General features: G+C 35.4%; 1 protein-coding gene across 3 annotated transcripts in view; it reads left to right on the top strand.

The window, feature by feature from the left end:
• Window positions 1-24329, top strand: part of LOC306887259 (regulating synaptic membrane exocytosis protein 4-like) — a gene marked incomplete at its 5' end in the record, with an annotated part of 171467 nt that overhangs the window by 129923 nt on the left and 17215 nt on the right. For 2 of the 3 annotated variants that reach the window (XM_079444875.1, XM_079444873.1), the window contains one exon: window positions 12998-13242. In XM_079444875.1, coding sequence (XP_079301001.1) covers window positions 12998-13242 — 245 coding nt within the window. The remainder of the gene's footprint in view (window positions 1-12997; window positions 13243-24329) is intronic. The other variant, XM_079444874.1, reaches the window with a different exon arrangement.

Below are 24329 nucleotides of genomic sequence, written 5' to 3'. Positions count from 1 at the left end.
GCTTAATACTTTAGGAGGACCAAATTCGATGATAATAAAAGGTGATCAAATTATTAGGCTAATATTAATAACCGTATTAATAATATTACTAAGCAGAAGCCCAGAATATGAATGCAACGCCCTGCACGTAAGCTCTTTCTCCCCCATAAAATGCTTAAGGTAAACTAATGAATGAAAACGACCAAATTCATTGCATTCATATTCTGGACTATTCTGCTTTATTAATAGTAATATTATTAATAAGGTTATTAATATTAGCCTAATAATTTTATTAGTATTTATTATTATCGAATTTGGTCCTCATCTTTTAATAAGCCACATTAAGCATTTCATAATGTCCCAAAACCGTGCCTTGAACTAACCTGTATTTCTTTATACTTGACTACAAGTTCAAAATAAAAACTTTATGAACCTCTCCATTGTGAACATACCAATATGAACCTCTCATTAGCCTACTTTTATGGGGAAGAAAAGCCTTAACATGCAGGGCGTTGCGTTCATATTCTGCTTTATTAGTAATATTATTAATAAGGTTATTAATGTTAGCCTAATCATTTTTATCAGGATTTATTATTGTTGAATTTAATGTCTGTTTTGAAACATTAAGCCACATTAGGCGTATTAGAATGTCCCAAAACCGTGCCTTGAACTAAGCACTGACTGTATTTCTTTATACTTGAGTCCAAGTTCAAAACAAAACTCCATGAACGCTCCATTGTGAACATACAAGCTGAACTCAACTGGTTTTGCGAGAGAACACAAAGTTTCTCGAGGGAACGCAAAACATTTGAAAAATATTTTTTCATCCCACCCCAAATTTTTTCCACTCACCCTGAATTTTTCCCACCACAATGTCCCTAAAAGGGCTCCGTATGCTTTGACGTCTCCTGACTGCAAACAAGAAACATGGATGTTAATAGTTTAGCTTGTTTGGTGTTCTGGACCAAACTAATGAATCCAGTATTATTTTAGTACTATTTATTACATAGTATTTCTTAATTAGCTTTAAATAAAAAAAAATAAGTTTTCATTTAAATTTTAGTTTTGTTTTATGTGATTTTCTCGTTTTTATTAGTTTTTTTATATATATATTTCTGTTTAGCCTTAATTTATTTTTATTTCAGTTCTACTTTAAGTATTTTTAGCCCTTACTACTTTATTTAGGTAACATTTCTATCTAGTTCGTTTGAAAATTAGTTAAAGCGTTTCCACTTTAGTTGAATATTTAAATAATATTTGATTAGTTTTAGATTTAGTTTTAGTTATATAATAACAACACTGCTGGAAACATCATTATCATTTGGCAGTTGGAGGTAAACCAAGGCACCAAGTTTATGTACGTTTAGTCTCAGCCTCAGACGGCATGCCCTCATACGCGTAACTAGCAAACACTATCAAAAACTCTGCAGTTCTAATCTGATTGACTTGCTTCCAGGAAATTTCTTACCAGTCAACCTGGAAAAACAGATGATTGTTTGCCTAGATGATGCACCACTTAAATGTGGAAATGCCTTATCCCAATTTAAAGGGTTAGTTCACCCACAAATGAAAATTCTGTCATTAAAGGGATACTCCACCCCAAAATTAAAATTTTTTCATTAATCACTTAATCACAGTAAAAGCTTCGTTCGTCTTCGGAACACAAATTAGTATATTGTGGATGAAAATGTGGAGGTTTGTGACTGTCCCATTGACTGCCAAGTAGCTCTCACTGTCAAGGCCCAGAAAAGTATGAAAAGCATCGTCAGGATAGTCCATCTGCCATCAGTGGTTCAATCTGAATTTTATGAAGCAACGAGAATACTTTTTTGTGCGCAAAGAAAATAAAAATAACGACTTTTTTTCCCGTGAAAACCTACCAGTTCCACTCAAATTAGAAAACATTATTATAAGCTAACCGTTGTGAATCGGGCTTAAAGTAAGGTGATAGTTTTGAACACTGGCTGGTTATGCACTTGCTCAAATATTGATTTCGGATCATTTTTAGCCAAAAAAAGTTATGGACTGCAGCTTTAAATGAATTCATATTGTATGTCATTTTAGCTAAAAGAGCTAAGTTTGTCGTCAAAGTTTAAAGGTTCATAAAATCACATTTATGAAATAAGCAGAAATTATTACTAGATAACAAATACTTATAAATTATAACACAAAACAGACTATGGCTGAACACTGTATCAATCAAACAGCCTCTTTCAGTTTAAGTGGGCACTTCTTGTCCAGAATAATAGTCAGGCTACACACATATTGAATACTGCATGCAAATATTGTTGGCTCTGTAATGAATTGCTTGTTATTTTCCTCATTTGTAAGTCACTTTGGATAAAAGCGTATGCTAAACTGGTCTCCAAAATTGCATATGGGTCAAGACGTATCTCATATCTGAATCATCCAGGCATGCATTTGGTTATAAAATGAGTTTATCACTCCTATAAATACCTACGGTGTTTGCAGAACAGGATTAAGCACTCAGAAAATGAGTGAGGATCCTATTTAGCAGCAGTGTGTACATGGCCTGAGAGAAACAGCAGCTCTGTAGGCTTCATCATTATTTGGGACTGAGGGCATTCAAGATTTGGTTCGATTTAGGTGAGTTTGGCGCCAAATCAATGTAGACTGTCTGAAATTTTCTATATGTTTTAAATTTAATATGTACTTCCTTTCCAACGTTTGGGGTCAGTACATGTTTATTTAAATAAATAAATACTTAAGCAAGTATGCATTAAATTGATCAAAATTGACAGTAAAGACATTTAAAGTGTTACAGAAGATTTTCAAATAAATGTTCAATTAATTAAAGAATCAGCATATTAGAATCATCATTAGCTAAAAGAGCTAAGTTTGTCGTCAAAGTTTAAAGGTTCATAAAATCTAATTTATGAATAAACAGAATTTCTATATTATATATTGTGTTTTTGCTGCTTCGTACGTTGCCTATTTGGTCATTTGTATATTATTATTATTTTATTATCTGTGTCCTGTCCTGTTCCTGTCTATTTCTGTTCTGCAAGCTTTGAAACACATTTTTTGTTCTGTTTTATGTGCATACTGTCTAGCTTCTGTTGTTTTTACTGTTTGCATTGTGTTATTTTGTTGTGTCGTCATTCAGTCTTTCTTACTTTACGGTTTACATTCAGGTAGTGTTGACACCTGTTTTCACTGTGCTTCATTTTTGTTCTGCATGCTGCTTGCACCTCTGGTTCTGCTTCTGCCGGCCACGCCCACAGCAATGCAGTGCAGGGGCGGAGACTCTCCAGAGAGGGGGAGGAGTCAGTTGGGGAGGGGGTACAGGAGGAAGGAGGGTTAGAGGAGGAGAGAGGGAGGAAGAGAGGAGGGGGGAGGGCTGGAAAGCTGAGGAGACAGAAAGATAGTATAGAAAGAGAGGAGGCGGAGCTGGAGGAGGAGTCTGAAGAGGGCGTGGCCCAGAGGACGGTCTCAGAGACGGACATCAGGTAAACTATAGCCATGGCAACCAGCTGTATCTTATACCATAACTACAAGACATTCCATTGGATACAAACCTACTACTAGTATATTCTGTTCATGCCTGAACAAGGTGCACTGCAAATGGTTTTTACACTTTCCAAGTTTTACCCTTAAAGTGATAGTAATTTTGAAATAAATATATAAAGTAAAAAAAAAAACAACAACATATTTGTCAGAGATATTTTATTTAGTTATTTATTTATTTCAGAAGTAATGTTATATACTGGTAAATAAAACATCCATAAATTACATCCAGTGTTATTTTAGTGTCATTGTTGTACCATTATAGTTTTATTTTTGTATATTATATACTTTTATATATTTTAATTTTAAATGTTTAGTAACGTTTTGTCATTTTTATTAGGCTTTTTTAATGTCAGTTTGGTTATTGTAGTTCAATCTAACATCAATTTGAACTAAATAAAAATGAGAAATGTTGCGTTGGATAATTGTAGCTTGCTTTTATTTATTTATTCATTCATTTATTTGGTTAACATTTATTTTATCTCAAATAAAGAAATGTTTTTCTTAAGGTTTTAGTTTTAGTTCTCATCAATCCACAACAAATCCTTTGAATATAACAGTATTCAGAACGAAACAGGAAGTATAAAATAAACATTATTTGTAATGGCATTCATTATAAACAACATTTATTATAAATGGCATGCCTTAATGAATTTATTTAAAGCAAAACTGAAACTGAAATATATTTCCAATGGGTAAAACTTGGAAATTTATATATATATATTATTATTTTTATTTTTATTTATTTTATTTTATTTAATTTTATTTATTTATTTATTTTTATTTATTTATAATAATATTTTATATTATTATTTATATATATAACTTTAAAATAATAATTTGTTACCTTTCAGTCATTAAAAACAACAAGAACAACAACAATATTATTATTATTATTATAGAGAATATAGATTTATCTATATTTGTATTAAAAAATTACTTTAGGATGAGGACCAAACATACTGTAAAATAGTCCAGTGCTATTATTCAGAGTTGGCAATAGGGAATTGGACAGTTGTAAAGTTGGGAATTGGGTAATTAAGTCAAGGATACCTTCTTTATTGTAGGACGACCTAAATAATAATGTATTCCAGATATAACCTGAACTAAATCTGCCAACTCCAGTTCAGTGAAATGAGTGTGTAGATACAGTAGGTGGCAAGCCATGGTGATCCGCTCATGATGAATGAATCAGTCCTGTGCTAGTGCTGCTTATGTGTGTTTAATGTCTGTATGGCATTTTAATGTGCTGCTGTTTGATTGTGCTGCGACAAAAATTCAACACTTGTGACGGCTTTATTTGAAGTTTACTAAGAACACACATCATGAAATGTTTTATTTCAATGTCTCCAGACCTTCTTATAGCCCTTTTACCCCTATAAAGGCCTCCATTCAGATACAGCTTCACACTCAGTTGACCTTATTATGCATTTTTATCTTATTTTCATGACAGTTAAGCAGTTCTTGATTCTGTAAGTTATTCAGTTACATTTTGTATTTGATGTGATTTTTATTTTATAGCCATTCTCATTAAAATGAAAAACAGTATTTGACATAAATGGCATACCATGATTTTTAGTGTTAATATTATATTACAGTAAAAATGCTATAAATGCTTTTGATGAAATAATACCACAGTTTCATTTACTTCATACAAAATATAATATCTACTTTATTTATTTCAGGGTGAAATATCACATCTTGTAAGATTCACTGATATATGTACCAGGGCTCCATCAGTCCAGCTCTTAAGTTTGTGTTTAACTGCTCTCTCAGGCAGTATTTGTGGTATTTCTGAGCTCATGTTCATCATTTCTGTGTTGACATTGCACTTGTCATCTTGGCCTCTGAGCAATGCATTAGACTCTGATCGGGTTAGTAATGAGGGAGATAGGAACGCAATTTTCTTTGTTAATAAGTGACTGGAAGCATACACAGACCTTTGAAGCGTATTGTTGATCATATTGCATTAAATGAACTCAGACTGGATGCAGATTGTGTATGAGGAACAGTGATTTAGCTGAAGAGGCAAAAAGTGTTTGCCTTTAATGTCATTCGTTCTTCAGGTGATCTTTCTGTCTATCCGTGTTTACTGAGGCGTGATGGATAAGCCAATACGTGCTTTGAGAAAACAGGAAGTGATGTCAGCAGCGATTACATTGACGATGGTGGAAGAGCCACGGGCATTGTCTGCCTCATTAGGTGACTTGTGTAATATATAAAAGTCATGTGTTCTGGTGGCACTTTTCTGTGGGTTAGTTATGCAATCTCATGACTTATATACACATATGAAACTAGAAGGTGGAAAAAATAAGGAAAACAAAGTCATAAAGAGGTTACTTAGCATTGCCTTACAAGGCACAAAGATTCAGTGAGGTTTGTGAGCGGTCGCTGAAGCATGAGTTTATGATGGTCATGAGATGTTTAAACTCTTATTCGTTTCCATTGGTTTTTGTGGTATTATTAGCCTTTAGTCAGACGATTTCAAACCAGAGATTTCAGTGTCAAATGCAGAAGTCCTTTATTGCAAATCATTTTCTAAATCAGTAACTTAGTCTTGTTTTACAGTAAAAATGTACAGTATAAACATCCTTTAAATGAGATAAATGCACTTGATAAGCAAAATTGTCTGAGATGTCTTGTTTTCAGAGAATATGTTAATTTAGTTTAAAAATTAAAAAAATGTTGTCAAATTAAAAAATTACAAATCTTAATTTTTTTAACCCATTAACCCCAGAAAAAAAACTAGTGTAAAATTAAGTTGAATCCTCCTTAACTTAATACCTTAATCAATTAATAAAATAATTAATTACTAATATTCTATCTTGAATATTCAAAGCCAATGCCTGTATTAAATTCTGCCTATTTTTAATTTTTTTTCTTTCCATATATTTTAACATAAGCCTACAGTTTGCTGTATTTATATGTTTAAAAAGTCAGTTTTTCAGTTGCTTTGTTTTGAGATGATGAGGAGAGTTTGCTGTAGTTGCTTTGTTTGTAGAAAAATTATAGGATTTATGTCTGGTCATAAGGCATAATTATATGTGTTATTTTGAATATGTTTTTTATATACTTCATTGCTGCATTAAGCTGACAACTCTTCTTTGATTACTGTATGTTAATGATAATATTAATGCCATTGCTATTTCACATTCAACACCATCATTAATGTGAAACTGAAGCTGCTATGATAATGTGATCAGATGATGCTGACTTTCTGCTCGGTATCAAATCATTAGCATCTCATTTTCAGAAATGTCAAGTAGAAAGCGTCTGAATAAGCTTTGAAAGCTAGTTCTTAATTTACAGGATGGTGTCAACGTTTTTCGTCTAAGAAAGCCAAGCATGAGAAACGATAAATGCTATAGTCTCTACCACACTTTCAGAATTTGCCATTTTTGATCGGGACTGGAAGTTGATGATGGGACTAAATTTCATTAGCATCGCCTACAGCGGTTTAGCGCAGCGTCACATTTCATTTAAAGGTCAGTTCTCTGTGGAGTAGAGCGGAGAACATTATAGTGCTGTTCTGAAAACCTAGTGAGCTTCTAAGGCAGCATCTTAACTGAAATATCATGTAGATCTTTTATATATAAACACACAGTTGTGGTCAAAAGTTTACATACATATTGCGTAATCTGCAAAATGTTAATTATTTCACCAAAATAAGATCTTACAAACCGAATGTGATATTTTACATAAAAGATGTTTTCTCCGAAGGAAAGGAAACACAATGGAAACATGATGCATTAAAAGCATTTTGAAGATTACGGTAAAAGTGTATTTTCTTTGTCCTCTGAGAAACATCTAAGTATCTTCTGTAGCTTCCAAAGGCCATACAAAATGAAAAAAATATATATATTTAAAATAAGAAAAGATGAACCTGTCAACATCTTCCATCCATCACGTTTCTACCATGTCAGTTTCCAAAAATAACTATAGTGTGTTGATAAAATACTGTATTAGTGCACAGCTCAAGGGTGGATTTTATGTTATTAAGGCCATCTGAGCTCTTGAGTATTCATTTTGAAAAGAGTATGTATTAATAGTGGTGATGGTTGCATTTCATTCCATAGCATAACTGAGTTATTAATAGGCCACATTCATTTAGACACAATTAACTGAAACGCCAAGGACCCAGGGCATCGTTTCCATAGAAATTGATTTTCTGCATCATCTCCTCGATATAAATTCAAGGACAGTGATGGTGACCGCATTCTTCTGTCTTTCTGTCATCGTATCTCTTGCATTATTATTATGTGTTCACACAGGTCGCATTGTGCGACTTACATCTCGCATTAAAATATGAACTGAAGTATGTTGCGAATTTTACGGCATGGTTGCATTTTCTTAAAGTTACGCAGTGCATAGCTATCATAGCAAGGCGATGCAATGCCATGAACCTGAAAAAATAAATCCTAAAAGTATGCGCATTCCTTCAAGGAGAGAGGATGTTTTATGCTTACTCTGGTTTTAGCACTTCAGAGGTCCAAATCTGAGGCGTAGAATGGCTATAAATCAAGAAAATGTACCCGAGCCACTGCGTGCACACAAAAAATAGCGCACAGGTTTTGTTTGGTGTAAAGGAACATCGTGGCCTAGATGAAAATGCACTTAGCAAAATCTGCATGAAAAAGGAAAAGTCTGTTCAGCTGTGGATGAGCAAAAACATCCCCGGAGAGACATTGCGATGCTCCAAGTACATTTGCCTGAGGGATGGTCTTATCTGCCAAGACCTCCTGATAGGCCATCAGGAGAAACTTTGGATGGAGACTTTGGCCTTTGGTAGAGAGATGTCCACTTTGGCTGAAGCTGTGATGTCCTTTTGTGACCATCATATGATCCTGGTGTAATTCAGTGGCACATGGTCTCGCTGACCGTGATGCTCAGGTGACCTTCTAAGTAAATTGAGATGAGCTGATATTGTCATCAGGCTGTAGTTGAAAAACTATGCTCTGTTCCAAATCATAGTGAGCTGCCTTGCTGCTAAACTGTTTACACAGGCATTTTTGAAATTTTAATTTATTTTAATTTTATTTTATTTTAAATCAAACCCTATCATTCTTTCTTTCTGTTTTATTTGTTTATTTTTATTGTATTTATTTTTTTGCCATCCAGGTAAGGCCAACATTTCAAGATTTAGTCCAAAGACTCAGACATTCAAATCAAAGCCCATGAGTCTATATTTTATTTTATTTTATTTGCAGAGCACATAAGGCAAACATTTCAAGGAAGTTATGGTCAAGATTTAGTTCAGAGATTCAAATCAATGCACATATGTCTTTATTTATTTATTTATTTAATTATTTTTTTATTTATTTTTTTGCAGAGCAGGTAAGGTAATATAATTATGTTGTAATTATGATTAAAAAATTTTAAACAAAATTTTAATAAAGTGAATTAGTGAATACTAATATTTTAAAAGAACAAGGATCATTATTTCCTTTTAGGAGTCATTCAGTGTTGCCATTTGTGACGAAGGCCCTGACTGCAGGTTAACTCAATGGTGCACATCCATTCACATATACAGTATGAATGGCCATACTTCATACTATCACCTCAGGTACTGCTCTGGACTGACTGCCTGTTCAGAAGGCCTCCTTTATTTATCGCAGAGAGAGTTTTCTAGAGCAGACCAGATTCAAACACACCAAAGTGCCTGAAGCCATCAAGGCATTAGTAATCCTCCAGTAAACAACCTGTGCAGTTTGTCAGAATGCTCAATGATCCGTTACAGATAGTGTGTGACTTCTCTTTACACTGCCACAGACCATGTGACCCGTGTGTTCCTCTGGTCACTGTGGCTTTGAGTTTAGAAGTGTTTTACAAAAAGATGAAATTCCAAGTTAAATCTATGATCTACAGTTGTGACGAAATGCGAAAAGGAGAAATGCTTATTTTTCTTTTTTCCATGTTTGTAGTGAACTGTGTATTGTATACACTGTTTCTTTCTCTTCTCTCACACACATATCTCTGCAGGCTGACTCTCACTCGCTGTGGCAGCACTACTGCACGCTCTTTACACACACCTCAAGAAAGTTATTCATCTGAAGATTAAAGTCTTCAAAACAGTCATGCCAATTTTGTGTGCAGCATTTAAGAGGAAAAAAATATCTGTCTTATTCACTCGTCACCTGCAGTCCAGTTTAACTGGCTGCTATCTGTTCCTGTATAGCGCTGCACTTTGTGTCTTCAGTCAGTGTCATTCTTTTCAAAATATAAAACAATAAATTTTAAGAATAATAATTATAATTTCATATTTTAGCATGTTCTGAGTTGTGCAAGACCAGGGTTATTATTAACCTTATTAACATTTTCAACATTAACTAAAGCTAAAACTATTTTTTTAATTAATTATTGAAACAAAATCAACTTTAACTGAAATAAATTATATATATATATATATATATATATATATATATATATAACTTTTTTCAGTTACTACATTCCTCATTGTTTAGTTTACTTTGAATTACTGCAATAATTAAAACTAAATAACCTGAAAAGTTTATTTAGTTTAAAATCTGAAACTTAAATAAACTATATGGACATATTTAAAAATGTATAATAAAAATGACAAAAAAGACATGAAAGTAATAAACATTAATATAAATAAAACAAAATATAAAATTCTTAATTACCTGAAACTATATTCTAAAACTAACTAAATAAATAAATGACAAAAAAATAACAAAATTACAATGAATAATATAAAATAAAATCTAATTCAAAATATTAATGAATACTATAATAGTGCATCAATGATACTAAAATAACACTGTTGAAGACCCCAAAATATTATTATTATTGTTAATAATAATAATAATAACAATTTTATATGTTTGCATGTTCTGCATTATATTTTCAATATATTATATATTATTTTTATATATATGTATATATATTTTTGTTATATTTTTAATTTGCTTCTAGAAACTCTTTACACAATTAAAATGAAAGTTCTGAAACAGGTTTGGAGCAATGCCTAGGCAATTATAATGAAGTATAATCATTCAAGAAGACTTGACCGTTTATATCCGGATGGATGTGCACCTTTAAGAAGTAACTGTTAGGAGACACATTCTCTTTCTCAGACCAACTACAGAGTAGACCTTGTCTATCCATATAAACTGTGAAGTATAACCACATTATGTTCTTATTGTCTTTGTGAATTTGTTAGCAAACTTTTGCACGTATAATTCCCTGCCGATCTGTCAATCATACGGTGAGATGTAATCCAGAGAGACAGATGTGTCTTGTCATCACAGCAGCATAAAGGATTTTGTAAATTGGCATCCAGCGTTAATCTCCACCTGGGTTTTGTGTCGGTCACAGCTCTCTATGAGCCGTTCTCATTACAGGGATGAGAGGAAGGTAATAGCCATCTGAAGCCCTGCGGCAGTGCGACACTTCTCTCTGTGAGAATGTGAGAGCCTGCCAACCTCTCACGTGCGGCACTGCTGGAGCGAGCTATCTGCATCATAAATATAGTGTCTGGCAGCATCCCATCCGATCAATCAGTCAATGCAACAGTATCTCTTTAGAGCCGTGATTAACTCTCAGACTGTTGTGATTTTCCCCAGAGACTCGTATCGGCCAGAAACATACACATTTGATTCCACTCTATTATTGCTCCACAATGACAACAGTTGAGCTCAAACCAAAAACTTACTCTACAAAATGCCATTTTTGGGCTATAGTTTGCTATTGCTTGTAGCAGCTTTGTCGATGTAGCTCGTACATGCATTTTGTAATGAACCAAGTCCTAAAATTTTTGAATGCTACAAAATGAAAAATGGCTGTTTATCTGCTTACCCCCAGGGCATCCAAGATGTAGGTGACTTTGTTTCTTCAGTAGAACACAAACAAAGATTTTTAACTCAAACCGTTGCAGTCTGGCAGTCATATAATGGCAGTCAATGGGACTCACGGCTTTGAGAGTAAAAAAAACATACACAGACAAAACCAAATTAAACCCTAAATGACTGTCCTGAGTGCGTTTGTCTCTCAAAGCCGTGAGTCCCATTGACTGCCATTATATGAATGACAGACTGCAACGGTTTGAGTTAAAAATCTTTGTTAGTGTCCTACTGAAGAAACAAAGTCACCTACATCTAGGATGCCCTGGGGGTAAGTAGATAAACAGCAAATTTTCATTTTTGGGTGAACTATCCCTTTAACAGAAGTCTCCATTTAATCTCATTGCTTTCTTTGAGAAAGAATTGAGATATGAAAGAGATTTCATATGTAATTTATTTGGTGTGTAATTTATTTGGGCTTGGGACTCAGCTCACTGCTGTAGAGAGTGTAGTGATGATCTATACAGATACTACTCTTTCTCGTGAAAAATATATCGGTCCCAAATATTTCAGGATCCAAGATTACCAGATTACAGACAGCTTGATGTGGCTTGGCTGTATTTGAGCAGAATGGGTTGTTGGACAGGGCTGTATTTTGTAGTAAGGCTAATTGTAGTAATTGAAGAACATGTTGTCAGAGCTCATTGATTTGTCGTATGTTTCTGTGGCTGTAATTGGATTGATGATGAAGAAGAGCAGACCTACGGCTGCACGTGTATCATTTAAACACATTTATAATCATTAAGATTTCATTAGGATCCTTTTTCCAGGAAGTCATTTGTCTTTTTGTTTCACGGCTCGCTCACAGCCATGTGAGATGCTAATTTAATCTTTTTACACGTGTCCTCTTTTTTTTTTTTGTCCTGCTGAAAAATAAAATAGACCAGCCTGTGTGGGATATAGAGCAGCGTGCATTTCAAATTCACTGAATGCTTCATGCATGAGCTGCTCCTATCAGTTAGGATGAAATATGTGAACTCCTGCAAGTTTTTATGCTGTTTTAAGAACAGTTTGTGGGAAACTCTTAAATGAGTCACAGGGAGCTGCTAGATAGCTCACAATGATGAGGGAAGCAGCTATAAATGTATTTTCAGCATGGTTTTTCTTTTTTTCTTTTTTTTTTAAATTACATCTATACATGTGCATACTATGTATTTTTAATGCTTCTTATTCAATAAATATTGCTTTGTTAGAACATGCTAATGCCAGACTCTTGTGCAGCAAGATTGCTTCCTATGCAGCATACTTTTGACAGCCGTTGTATAATTAGTTATTTAACTGAAATATCCAATATAGTAATCTATAAAACACTCCATTTTCTGTTTATTTTTTATTGTCAGTCATATGTGGTAGTTTTGATGGCCTGATTGTCAGAGTAAGTAGTGTACTGTTTTACAGCATCAGTCCCATCCCAAAACTTTACTGTGAAGCACCTTAAGCTGATTGGAGGCCTAAACCCTTTAACCTTTGACCTTATTCTGACCTGAATCTCCGCTTCTCTTCTCCCTCCACTTACCTAACTCTCTCCTTTCTCTCCTCCATCATCCATCCATCCATCCATCCTCTTCTCTTCCCCTCCGCCGCTCCTCCTCCTCTCTTCACGTCTCTCCTCCACGGGCCGCCACTGACAGTGAATTTACGTCCAAAATGAAAAACAGGCAAATGGGACCGGCGGCCGGGGGCAACATGACCAAGAGCACCAGCATCGGCGGGGAAATGTGCAGTCTGGAGAAGACCGACGGCAGCCAGTCGGACACAGCCGTGAGCCTGGTGGGAACCGTTGACAAGAAACGGCGCTCCAGCATCGGCGCCAAGATGGCGGCGGTCGTGGGGTTGAGCCGAAAGAGCCGCAGCGCCTCGCAGCTCAGCCAGACAGGTAGGAGTCCAATAATGTCTGTCTGTTTCCTGTTTGTCTCTAACTCAGCGTCTTTAATTTTTCCTTTTGTTGTCTGTATGTTCTTCTTGACCCTTTTTCTTGCATCAGCTCTAACAACCTAACAGCTTTTATTTAAGCAGCCTGTTTCTCAAAAGTATAAATTGGGTCGGAGCAGGACCGAGGACCGCCGAATAATTGAGACCCTCTGTTTCACACCATTCTTTCTTTCTGATGCTGTTGCTCTGAAGTGACAGAAGTTCACCAAATGTTTGCAGCTTTTTATTTCAGTCGAGTGTGCAATTAATGAATATCCAACTGCTTAAAATGTGAAACATTGTTTTATTTAGGCTAAAGTAAAAAAATTTTTGGACATGTACTATGGTAATGTCATGTTTTTGGACATTTATCATTGCAATACTTTGTTATTCTTTGAATGCATAAATATAATCATTTAGTACTATGGTATATGTCAAAATACCATGATATTACTATAGTACATGTCCAAAGACATGGTATTTGTACATTTTATCACAGTAATAGCAGGTCTTTTTTGTTGATGGTGTGCTGTGGTAGAGGGTTGTTGCATAATGATATTATACACAAAGTAACATGGTGTTACCATGATTTTTGGACATGTACTGTGGTAATTTCATGTTTTTGGTCATTTATTGTTGCAATATGGTATTCTTTGACTACATAAAATATAATCATTCAATACCATGGTATATGTCCATGAACAAGACATGCATTTTATCATGGTAATTACCAACTTTTATTTATAAATTTTTTTGATGATGTGCATAAAGTTGGAAGAGTTTTGTGTTGTGGTAGAGAATTGTTTCATTATGATTGCTTTATTTGAAAAGGCTGGTTGTTGGTGCATGGTTTTTGTTGGGTAGCAGATTTAAGATTTATGTTGCTCATACATTTTTCATTGCTGTTGCGTTGCTGGTTAAGGCTGATACTTTTTAGGTTCAAACCCTGGAAGGAGCCATCAATGAAGCATCACTGTTGTGCTCTTGATGATTTTTTATTCTCAGGTGCTGCAGTCTGAAGCGTATCACACAGCAAATACATCCTCAACCCTTCTAGCACAGCATGCATTTACCCTTACAATGTACCTGAATACAATGATGCATTGATATATATATACCATGGTACTGAATTGTATTTACAGTATGTGGCACTCCAATATACTTCCAAGAATACCATAGTACTATTGTGGTGTACATCCAAACAATGCTTGAATCATGGCATGTTTTGGAACTTTTTGATATGTTTATTCTCTTTTCACTATATACACTGTTCACACAAAAAGTACCATGGTATTACCTTGTTTTTTGGACATGTACTGTGGAAATACTTTGGTATACATACCTTGATCTACAATGTGAATTCCATGCTGTATGAATATGATCATGCAGTATCATGATGTATATGAAAATGCCATAGTATTACTATAGTACATGTCCAGAAAATCCAGCATGGGTTATCAAAAATTTACCATGTTAATACTGTACAATCTTTCTTGGACATTTGCTTTGTAAATACTGTGGTATTCTGTGAAGTACCATGCAAATATCATATATTATAAAGCCAATTAATACTTTTAATCATGAGTAATGCATTAAATTGATCTAAAGTGACAAGTCATAATGTTACAACAGATTTCTAAATTAATGCTGTTCTTTTGAACTTTCTATTTAGAATCCTGGTCTATTATTATTTTATTTTTTTTACATAGTGTTTTTACAGATTTTTTTTTTTTTTTTTTCTTATCAAATAATTGCAGCCTTGGTGAGCATAAGAGACTTGTTTTTAGAAACTGACATCAGTAGTTAAACAGTAGTTGTACTAGCTTGGATTACCATTTAAAAACCATGTAATATGACACCACTATCTGACATGACATCTGACACCACCATTGTAAGACTTTTTTTTTAGGCAATACGTGATTAATTCTCATTAAAAAAACTGCTAATATTTTGGTAGTACACAGCAGTTCTTAGGCACCATGTCAGTTCTTTTATAGATGACTGATTTCTCTTTAGAGCATCTCTGCAAGGACTTTGTTTTCTCCCACATTCTGTCTGTATAGAGTTTCCATGGTTTGCTGTAATTGAGTGTGAGCGTGTTTTCCAGTGTGGGCACGTTTATCTCATCTGTTGCTGTCAATGAGCGGCTGATAAAAACACTCTTTTAAAAATGTGACTCTGTTTATCCAGAGGTCAGTGGATTTCTTTGCCGTCTGTAGCCCCTAATCAGCCTCTAATCACCTCATTGGCTAGTGCTGGCTGTCTGAAGTCTGAATGGTGGTGTGCAGGTAGATCACATGTCCGAAGAAATGAACACAGCCCATCAGACGGCTCGTGCTCAGCCTGCACATGGCAGGTGGTCGGCAGTGTGTTTGTAATAAGTTTGGCTGGTTGCCAGGGGCCATAGCACTTTGTCATGTCTCATGGGGTGTGTTGTGTCTTCTGCTTGTCTGTGATGTCTTTGAGCGTCCTTCCATTAACAGAGTCTCTGCTTGTAAAAAAATAAGGACGAACACACAGACCACAGTTGGCCTTTTTATCTGGAGGAAATTTGCCAACCTAATATTTTTTTGTTTTTGTTCTAAAGCTGATATGTTGCTATATTTTACAATGCTAAAATGCTTTTTTTCAAAATCTCTAAAATGAGTAAAAGTCATTATTGTTCATTACCATTAGAGCTGTTCTTAGTGGCACAGTGGTTAACCAGAAAAATTAAAAATGACACTTCATGCCCAAAAGGTTGCCGACCCCTGACATATAGTATCCAAATCATCAATTTAATTCATATGGAATAATGTGTCTAAATCAGCACTTCCACTTACTGTGTTCAAGAGAACAAAATGGTCACTTTCAGGGAAATTGGTACAAAATAAAAATGGAAATGAATGTTGAATAACCTGGTCACTTTAGATTTTTTATTTTTTTTTCAGTGTAATTAATTTATTGTTTGTTAGAGATTGTTTCCATATGTAGTATTTATAAGTGTTATTAATATGAATTGGCTTTTATATTTTATATTTTCAGTTTTCATTTAAATCTTAGTTTTAGTCATTTTAGTACTTTTATTTTAGTTTGTTGCAATATTATATATAAGTTTTTTATCTAATATATGACCCTGGACCACAAAACCAGTCTTAAGTCGTTGGGGTATATTTGTAGCAATAGCCAAAAATGGGTCAAAATTATCCATTTTTCTTTTATGCCAAAAATCATTAGGACATTAAGTAAAGATCGTGCTCCATGAAGATATTTAGGGAATTTCGTACCGTAAATATATCAAAACTTTAATTTTTATTAGTAATATGCATAGCTAAGAGCTTCATTTGGACAGCTTTAAAGGCGATTTTCTCAGTATTTAGATTTTTTTGCACCCTCAGATTCCAGATTTTCAAATAGTTGTGTCTTGTGATCCTAACAAATCATACATCAATGGAAAGCTTATTTATTCAGGTGAAGTAGATATCTCTATTTTAAAAAACTGACACTTAAAAAAATTTACACAAAACCAGACACTTATTGACTGCTTTTGTGGTCCAGGGTCACATAATATATTGTATTTTATTTTATTTTACTTTTATTTCAATTAATGAAAACTATTTTAATGCTTAGTTAACAATAATAATGCTGCATCAGAGCAGCATGTGAAATGCCATGTGATTGCATTATTCTGATATTTTCTTCTGTAATTTATTTCTTGTTCAGTGCAATGGTTGACAGATGTATTTATTAATATTATCTTTAGGTTAATTTAGCTTTTATTTTTATATTTAAAATTTTTAGTTTAATTTTAGTAATTTTGTAATGCACTTTTGTCATTTTTATTAGTTTTAGTTTTTTAGAATTTCTTTTTAGCAAGATTTTTTATTTATTTTCAATTGAGTTTTAGCAATCTTTATTACTTCAACTTTTTTTTTAAGTGAAGTGACGTGTGGCCAAGTATGGTGACCCATACTCGGAATTATTGCTCTGCATTTAACCCATCCAAGTGCATACACACACCGTGAACACACACACACACAGCAGTGAACACACACACACACACACACACCGTGAACACACACCCGGAGCAGTGGGCAGCCATTGATGCTGCAGCGCCCGGGGAGCAGTTGGGGGTTCGGTGCCTTGCTCAAGGGTCTCACCTCAGTCGTGGTATTGAGGTGGAGAGAGAGTCCGTACATTCACTCCCCCCACCTACAATCCCTTCCGGACCGGAGACTCAAACTTGCAACCTTTGGATTAAGAGTCTGACTCTCTAATAGTCTGACTCTCAGACTATCATTTTTTATGCAATGTGATATAATTTATAAAACAGCTATACACAGCTAATGATATCTAACAAATGCTAGAGACAAAACAGTCCAGACAGATTTTATTCCGTTTTGGAAAAAAAATGAGAATCGAAGTCGACACTGAGAATTCCAACCGAACATGTGAGAAATGGATGTTCATGTTGAGGTCCGGTGTGCTGTTTTATTTGGTGCTTTAGAGAGCCTCCTGTTCAGTGTCACACTCAATACAGCGGCACGCTTTCACAGACTACAGGAAATCAGGTCTGGCTGAGATGCGCAGCTCTGAACAACAACACTGGCTCATGGCAGATGTGAATCATAGAGCATATCAATTTTTCAGGCAGAGCTTTTAGGTGGTGTGCACGTGCAGGCATCTGAAATCCCTGGCCTGTTTCTCAAAGCTGAATCCGACTCTCCGGCTGCTTCCTGCTCTACTTTGTTGTGCTTAATTCAGAAAGCCTGACAGCATCCTAGAGAGGGCATACTGCACAGATACACACTTTAGAAAGAGGTTATTCTAGGACTTCACTGGGTAAAAAAAAGGTTTTGTGTGTTTGAAATGTGGGTGCACACATTGGACAGCTGAAGATCTCTTGAGACTTTTGTCCTCTGTCTATAGTTCACTTCTTTTTCACTATGAAGATTTATTTCATGGTGCGTGCAGATTTAGACACAATGTAGAAAAGGCATGTGTGCATTTTTATCTGGAGTTATATTATTTTTGCTATTGCCCATAGTTTAATAATGCATTCAGGTTTGCAGGGGCTATTTTATTTTATTATTTTATTGATCTTGATCACTGCGCCAGGGTGGTGATGGCGCAGTGGATAAGACACATGCCTTTGGTGTGAGAGACCCGGGTTCGAATCCACTGTGAGACACCAATGTGTCCCTGAGCAAGACACTTAACCCCTAGTTGCTCCAGAGGCGTGTGACCTCTGACATATATAGCAATTGTAAGTCGCTTTGGATAAAAGCGTCAGCTAAATGAATAAATGTAAATGTAAATGTAAATGTAAATGTAATGATCTTATTTTATCCACCCCAAACATTTGAATGGCAATCTATATATAATTACTTTTGTCTAACTGTCCAGTTAAAATATCTCAAAATCCTTACAACGGTCACTGTTGATTTAATGTTTAGCTTCTCTCTAATGGTGCTGTACAGTGACATTCACATTAGTTATAGGTGTTTTGCGTCATAGCTGTTCCAGTTTTAGTGTATTTTAGTGGATCAGCATCCATGTCCATTTAGTATTTACATGGAATATTTCTCAGTTATATTACTGTATCTCAGCACTGTGAGTGTCCATGAGAGACCACTGGAGTCCTGCGGACCTCTCTAATTAATCTTTGATGACAAGTTCTGCAGGAGAGAGCTTCATGGAGCTGAAGCCTCGCGGTTTTATTCATGACCAAGCTGAATCATCGCTCTGATTTATGGTGCCCGATTGTTCCTCTCGGCGTTTAGGAGGCCTGAATTCTCTTGTAATTATACCCAGCGCTCCATGGAGAACCATCTCACATCTAACCTCTGCTGAGCTTCCCTTGCCTCCAGATCTTTGTCAGCAAAGAGGCCAGAGCTGCAAGTACAGATGAAAACACCTGATGTTCAGTGCTCTCTGCGGATTTTTAAATGCTCACCCTGGCAAAACACAATGCACAAGACTGTTTTTGCTCAGATACGGCGCTTTTATGGCTCAAGAGGTCTTAGTAGGGCTGTGTGATTATAGTTAAGCTGATAATCATCATTATAATGATGATTATCGTCATTTTTGATTTCATCAGAATTCTTGCACTTTCACATGCACAAATCAAAAATGTCAACTTGCATGGTTTATTTTACCTCATTTAGTTCTTTTTTACCTCATTTAGTTTAGGTGGTACTAAAAAAGTACCAGGTACCAGTAGGGATGGGTACCGAAACTCGGTATTAAATCGGTCTCGGGGCTAAATTATGAAAGACCGGAGTATCGATAAGCTCTGACGTTATCGGTACTTCTGTCGGTATTGGAGAAATTAAGAAAACACACATAAATTTATTGTTGCTCTCTCTCTCTCTCTCTCTCTCTCTCTCTCTCTCTATATATATATATATATATATATATATAATGTCGCCAGCTGTTTTTATGTGCAATAATATTCAAACATTTGTCTATGATGCATTTTTGTTATGCGCAATTCAGAAGCCAGATCGCGCTCACGCGGATGAGCTTCAGCACACGCAACATGAAAGTCCTGTTTAATTATGATAGAAGAGAGAACCAACTATTCAAACATCTGCTCACACTTTAGGCCTGTGGCTGTTATATTAAGCTAAGTATTTTATTTTATTTTTTTCGATTTTGGCTTCCAAGGATTATAGCCGCATTTCTCCCTTCCCTTCATAGCGGCGCGGATTCGTTCCTCCGAACCAAAACTTATCTGAATCAGCTCAATCAGTGATTGTTATAAAATGCCGTCTTTACTGTTGTTACATTGCAGGACATATTTGATAGTAAAACGTTGAGAGTACAATCTGAACAAGTGACGCTGTTCAGGCTGAAATGTGTGTGCGCGCGTGTGCCTGCACGGCGGCGTGCTCCAAAACGGACAAGCAAAGTACACTTTGAGCTTCGGGCGCGTCGAAATAACACACAAAAATATGCCAAAAAAATACACACACACAATGTGTCAAAATGGCCGGTTATGAGAGTCTTCACTTTTATGTTTTAAGTGGACGAGAACAGTTGGGAGAAAATCCGATGCGTGTCAGTATATTGTCTTAAAGTGTCAGACTGGAGCTTGAGCATCAATGTTAATCAAAGAACAAAATGCAAAGAGAAAATCACCCACAGCTCTTAATCTGAACAACGTTATAGCTTTAATAAACATAAATCTATCAGTACATACAGTGAAAACTATGCAGTGCTCATTTACATTTGATTACTTTTGTAACTATTACTTACCTGAACATTAATATTAGTAGACCTTCATGGAAAAATGAAAGCACTGTTTATTTCATTTCGTTTGTGTGTTTGTTTTATTGTATTTGTCAGTTTGTTTTACTTTGTTTCTTTGTTCATGTTGTTACTGTATCTTATCTTATGTATATAAAACACTAAAAACACCTGCACAATGGTGCATTTACAAATTGATGAAGAGCAGGCATTTTTAGTGTTTTATATACATAAGATAAGATACTGTAAGAATATGAACAAAGAAACAAAGTAAAACAAAAAGTACCGATAAGAATACCGTTAAAGTACCGGATCGATAAGCAGTATCGATAAGAGTAGTAATACCGTTAAAACCTTAACGATACCCATCCCTAGGTACCAGGTACTGTACCCAGTGGAAAACCCCCCAAAAGTGAACCGTACCATGCCGTACCATGAAGTGGAAAAGCGCCATACATGAAATCTGGTACAAGAAGTTTCGTTCAAAAGAAAAAAACGGTTACATTTCTAGTGTTCCAAATTGTGTTCATTTGTCGATTAAAACAACAGCGTAAAACAGCGCAAGCATTCGTGGTAATGGACTGAGAGACAGACTACCATGTAAGTAGCACAATTTTATTTGAGCAAAGAATTGCAGTGGAGATTGCTGAACTCCAAATGATTTGATTGCAGTTGTTTTCAGATCATCCTTGGTTCTTTTTTCAGTGTAGGAAGAGCACGTGCACATGGTTGCCAGATTAAGAAAAAACATCCTTTAAGAGAAAAGTTCTGACTGGGAGAATTAAACTCTTAACATCTGGCAACCACATGCATGAAAGCTTGTGGAGGCTTGTTATCAATGCAAGATGATGCAAATGTCAAATGAAAAATTAAAAAAGAAGAAGAAGAAGAAAAGTAGTTTTCAGGATAAATAACCAGCAGGCAAATATTGCAGATGATTATGCTTAATGAATCGAGAGCAGCATGCATTGTGATCACAATTAAAATACGACTAATCATGCAGTCCTAGTTCTTAGGTATGTTTCATTTAAGTAAATTAAGTTTGTTTCTATATAACATTATTGTGGATAGGTCAGCTCAGATTATTTGGTTTTGTGAGATTTTGTTGAGACATGTTTGATTGTTAGCGGCTTTTGTTAAATTTGAGCAGCAGGTTTTAAAAAATCTCCATGTTGACCCATTGCTGCTGTGAAGAAACAGTTGAGATATTGAGGCTCTCTCATTTTTCTTTGAAGATGGAGCATCTCTCTCTCTCTCTCTCTCTCTCTCTCTCTCTCTGCAGCGTTATAATAGATTTTCAAAAATCCCACAGGCTCCTAATGCATCCTGGGAAAGTTGAAACCGCTGGTGTGCCCATCAGTGCAATCAATGTAATCTCATCCAAGTGCCCTCAGCGTTCAGTTCTGGAGCCATTTGAGCTTCCGTGATTCTCATGGAGGGCTCATATGCTACAGGAGCTACCCATCCGAATATGTTTCCCGGAAAAAGGAAGCGTTTTTTCACTCTAGGTGCCATTGAGGCTAGCGCACGCTACAGAATCTCTTTATGTTTTTAAGTATACTGCACTCTTATTGCATACTGTATTGCTTATCTATATTCACTCTTAAAACTAAAGGTTCTTTATTAGAATTGATGGTTCCATGAAGAACCCTTAACATCCAATGCACAAATGGTTCTTCATTGAACCAATAAAGAACTTTTATTTTTAAGAACCTTTCATGTTTAACAGTTCTTTTAAGAGCTGTTCTCTAAAAGGTTCTTTGGGGAACCAAAAAATGTTTCTTCTATTGCATCTCTACAAAAACACCCGATTGGATCCTTAAATGTAAAGTATTGAGTATTTCTGATAAGGTTTTTGCACTGAAAAATAACAAGGTAACACAACTGTTGTGAGTACGTTCCATTATCCTTAAATGTGCAGAGGGTTTCCGCATTGCTGCATGTGTTTGGCTTTAAAGTATTCAGGAGGCGTTCACTTTTCACTGTTTCCAAACACACACACACGTGCCTATTTAAAATAACTCTCTTTAAATTACTGCCAGCCTCTTTTTATAGATGATTTTCCATGCTGCATATTTGCTGATGATAAATGCGGTGCTAATTTGTAAACAATGTGGTTTGGGAAACGGTCTGTGTGGAAAAATATTGCGCCCACTTGAAAAGCTTTATCGAGTGGCTCTTAAAAACCTTTCCCTAGTCCGATTCCAGAGAAATGAGTTTGAGGCAGAGCGGAAGGGACATCAGAAGTTGACACCATGCAGCCGGCACGGGCAGATGGCGGGTAATGTGGCGTCGCAGGGGACGGACTCGTCTTGGCGACCTGCTTGTTTAACTGAACCAGATTAGGAGCAGATACACACTACTCTACTTCCCATGAATACAGTATGCATTGGTGTCACATTTTTAAAAAGAATTTAGTTACTTCAGAGGCACATTTTTATATCCCAGTAGACGTGGTTAATAAACTATCTAAGATAAAATTAAACTGGTATGAATGTTCACAAAATGCCATTTAAATGGTGAATTCTGGCCAGTCCTTTTTAAATTTAATTTAATATTTTATTTGTTATTTAAATAAAAAATATATATAAATACCACATTTTATTATATAATACACTAGGAGCTAGCAGACCTCTGGCATTGTTGAGAGCGCCGCTCACATGCACAGTTGTCTTTTCACAAGTGTGTTTACAAGTCATAAGTAACGTGAAGTTAAACAGACAGGTTTCAGCTTGTAACTTTTGGAGCTCGTCCCAGCAAAGGACACTCACAACTTGACATGGTCAGAACTTTCCAGACTGACCTGACAGTACAGCATATGAAACCCATCGTCTGGTAGGACAAACATTCTGTACTCATAGTGAACATCACAGCAGCTGCTTCTTGACAGCTCCTTCAAAAATGTGTCTCCATATAATCACATACCTCTGACCTTCACAGATTCTAAAGCTGCTGGATGTCTTTTTGGATGATAAATACCTTGTTCTATCTATATGCAAAGAAAAGTTTTGTAAGTAAATAATTTATTGATCAGTTTCCTGAATCTAAATAACATGGTGCATGAAGATATTTCTCTTTTGAACCTCTAAAACCAAATATAGTATTAGACATAAAGCTGGCCTTAAAGGAATAGTTCATCTAATAGTTTCAATTGTCATAATTTACTCTTTTTTTTTTAATTAGTTTTTTTTACTTTTATATTTTAATTTTTATTGTCTCTTTATTTATTTGGTAGCTTTGTTGTTATTTTTTGATGTTGATAGTAGTATTTTAATTATTGGTTGACATATATTTCCCTCAACTAATCAGAACACAAGGAGCAGCCCTAAATATCACAGTAACATACTTATATTTGCAGCTCTATTTTCCCGAATAAATGCCCTCATTTACTGACTACTGTCTACATGATAGTTGTACGTGTTGAACACGGATACAGAACATGGTCTAATTAAGTAAATTGTCCTAAATTGCCGTTAACTAGATTAGACATTTATTAATCTCACAAGTTAATAAGTTTAATTTTGCGGAAGGCGTGTATGGTGAAATGCGGCTGTAGAAAGTAGCACACGAGCTGTGACAAACCCGGTTACCTGACACAAAACAGAGCAAGTCACATTTTCTGTAGTCATGGTGATCTGTGCGAACTACAGCTTTTCCTCTGATCCGATTTTCCACGGCCCCCTCTCACCCCGTCACTAGATCTTATGCAAATGAACGGCTTCAGAAGGTGGAATGTCACCTGGCCGCGTTTCATCGATCCTGGAAATTAGCAAAACTATGTGAAGATGAAGAGGTAATTCATCTTATTCTGAGCTCTGATCT

Source organism: Barbus barbus, assembly GCF_936440315.1.
Source record: "Barbus barbus genome assembly, chromosome: 21".
Classification (NCBI taxonomy): Eukaryota; Metazoa; Chordata; class Actinopteri; order Cypriniformes; family Cyprinidae; genus Barbus; species Barbus barbus.
Note: the sequence above shows the minus strand (reverse complement) of the source record. Positions and strands in the feature narration are given on the sequence as shown.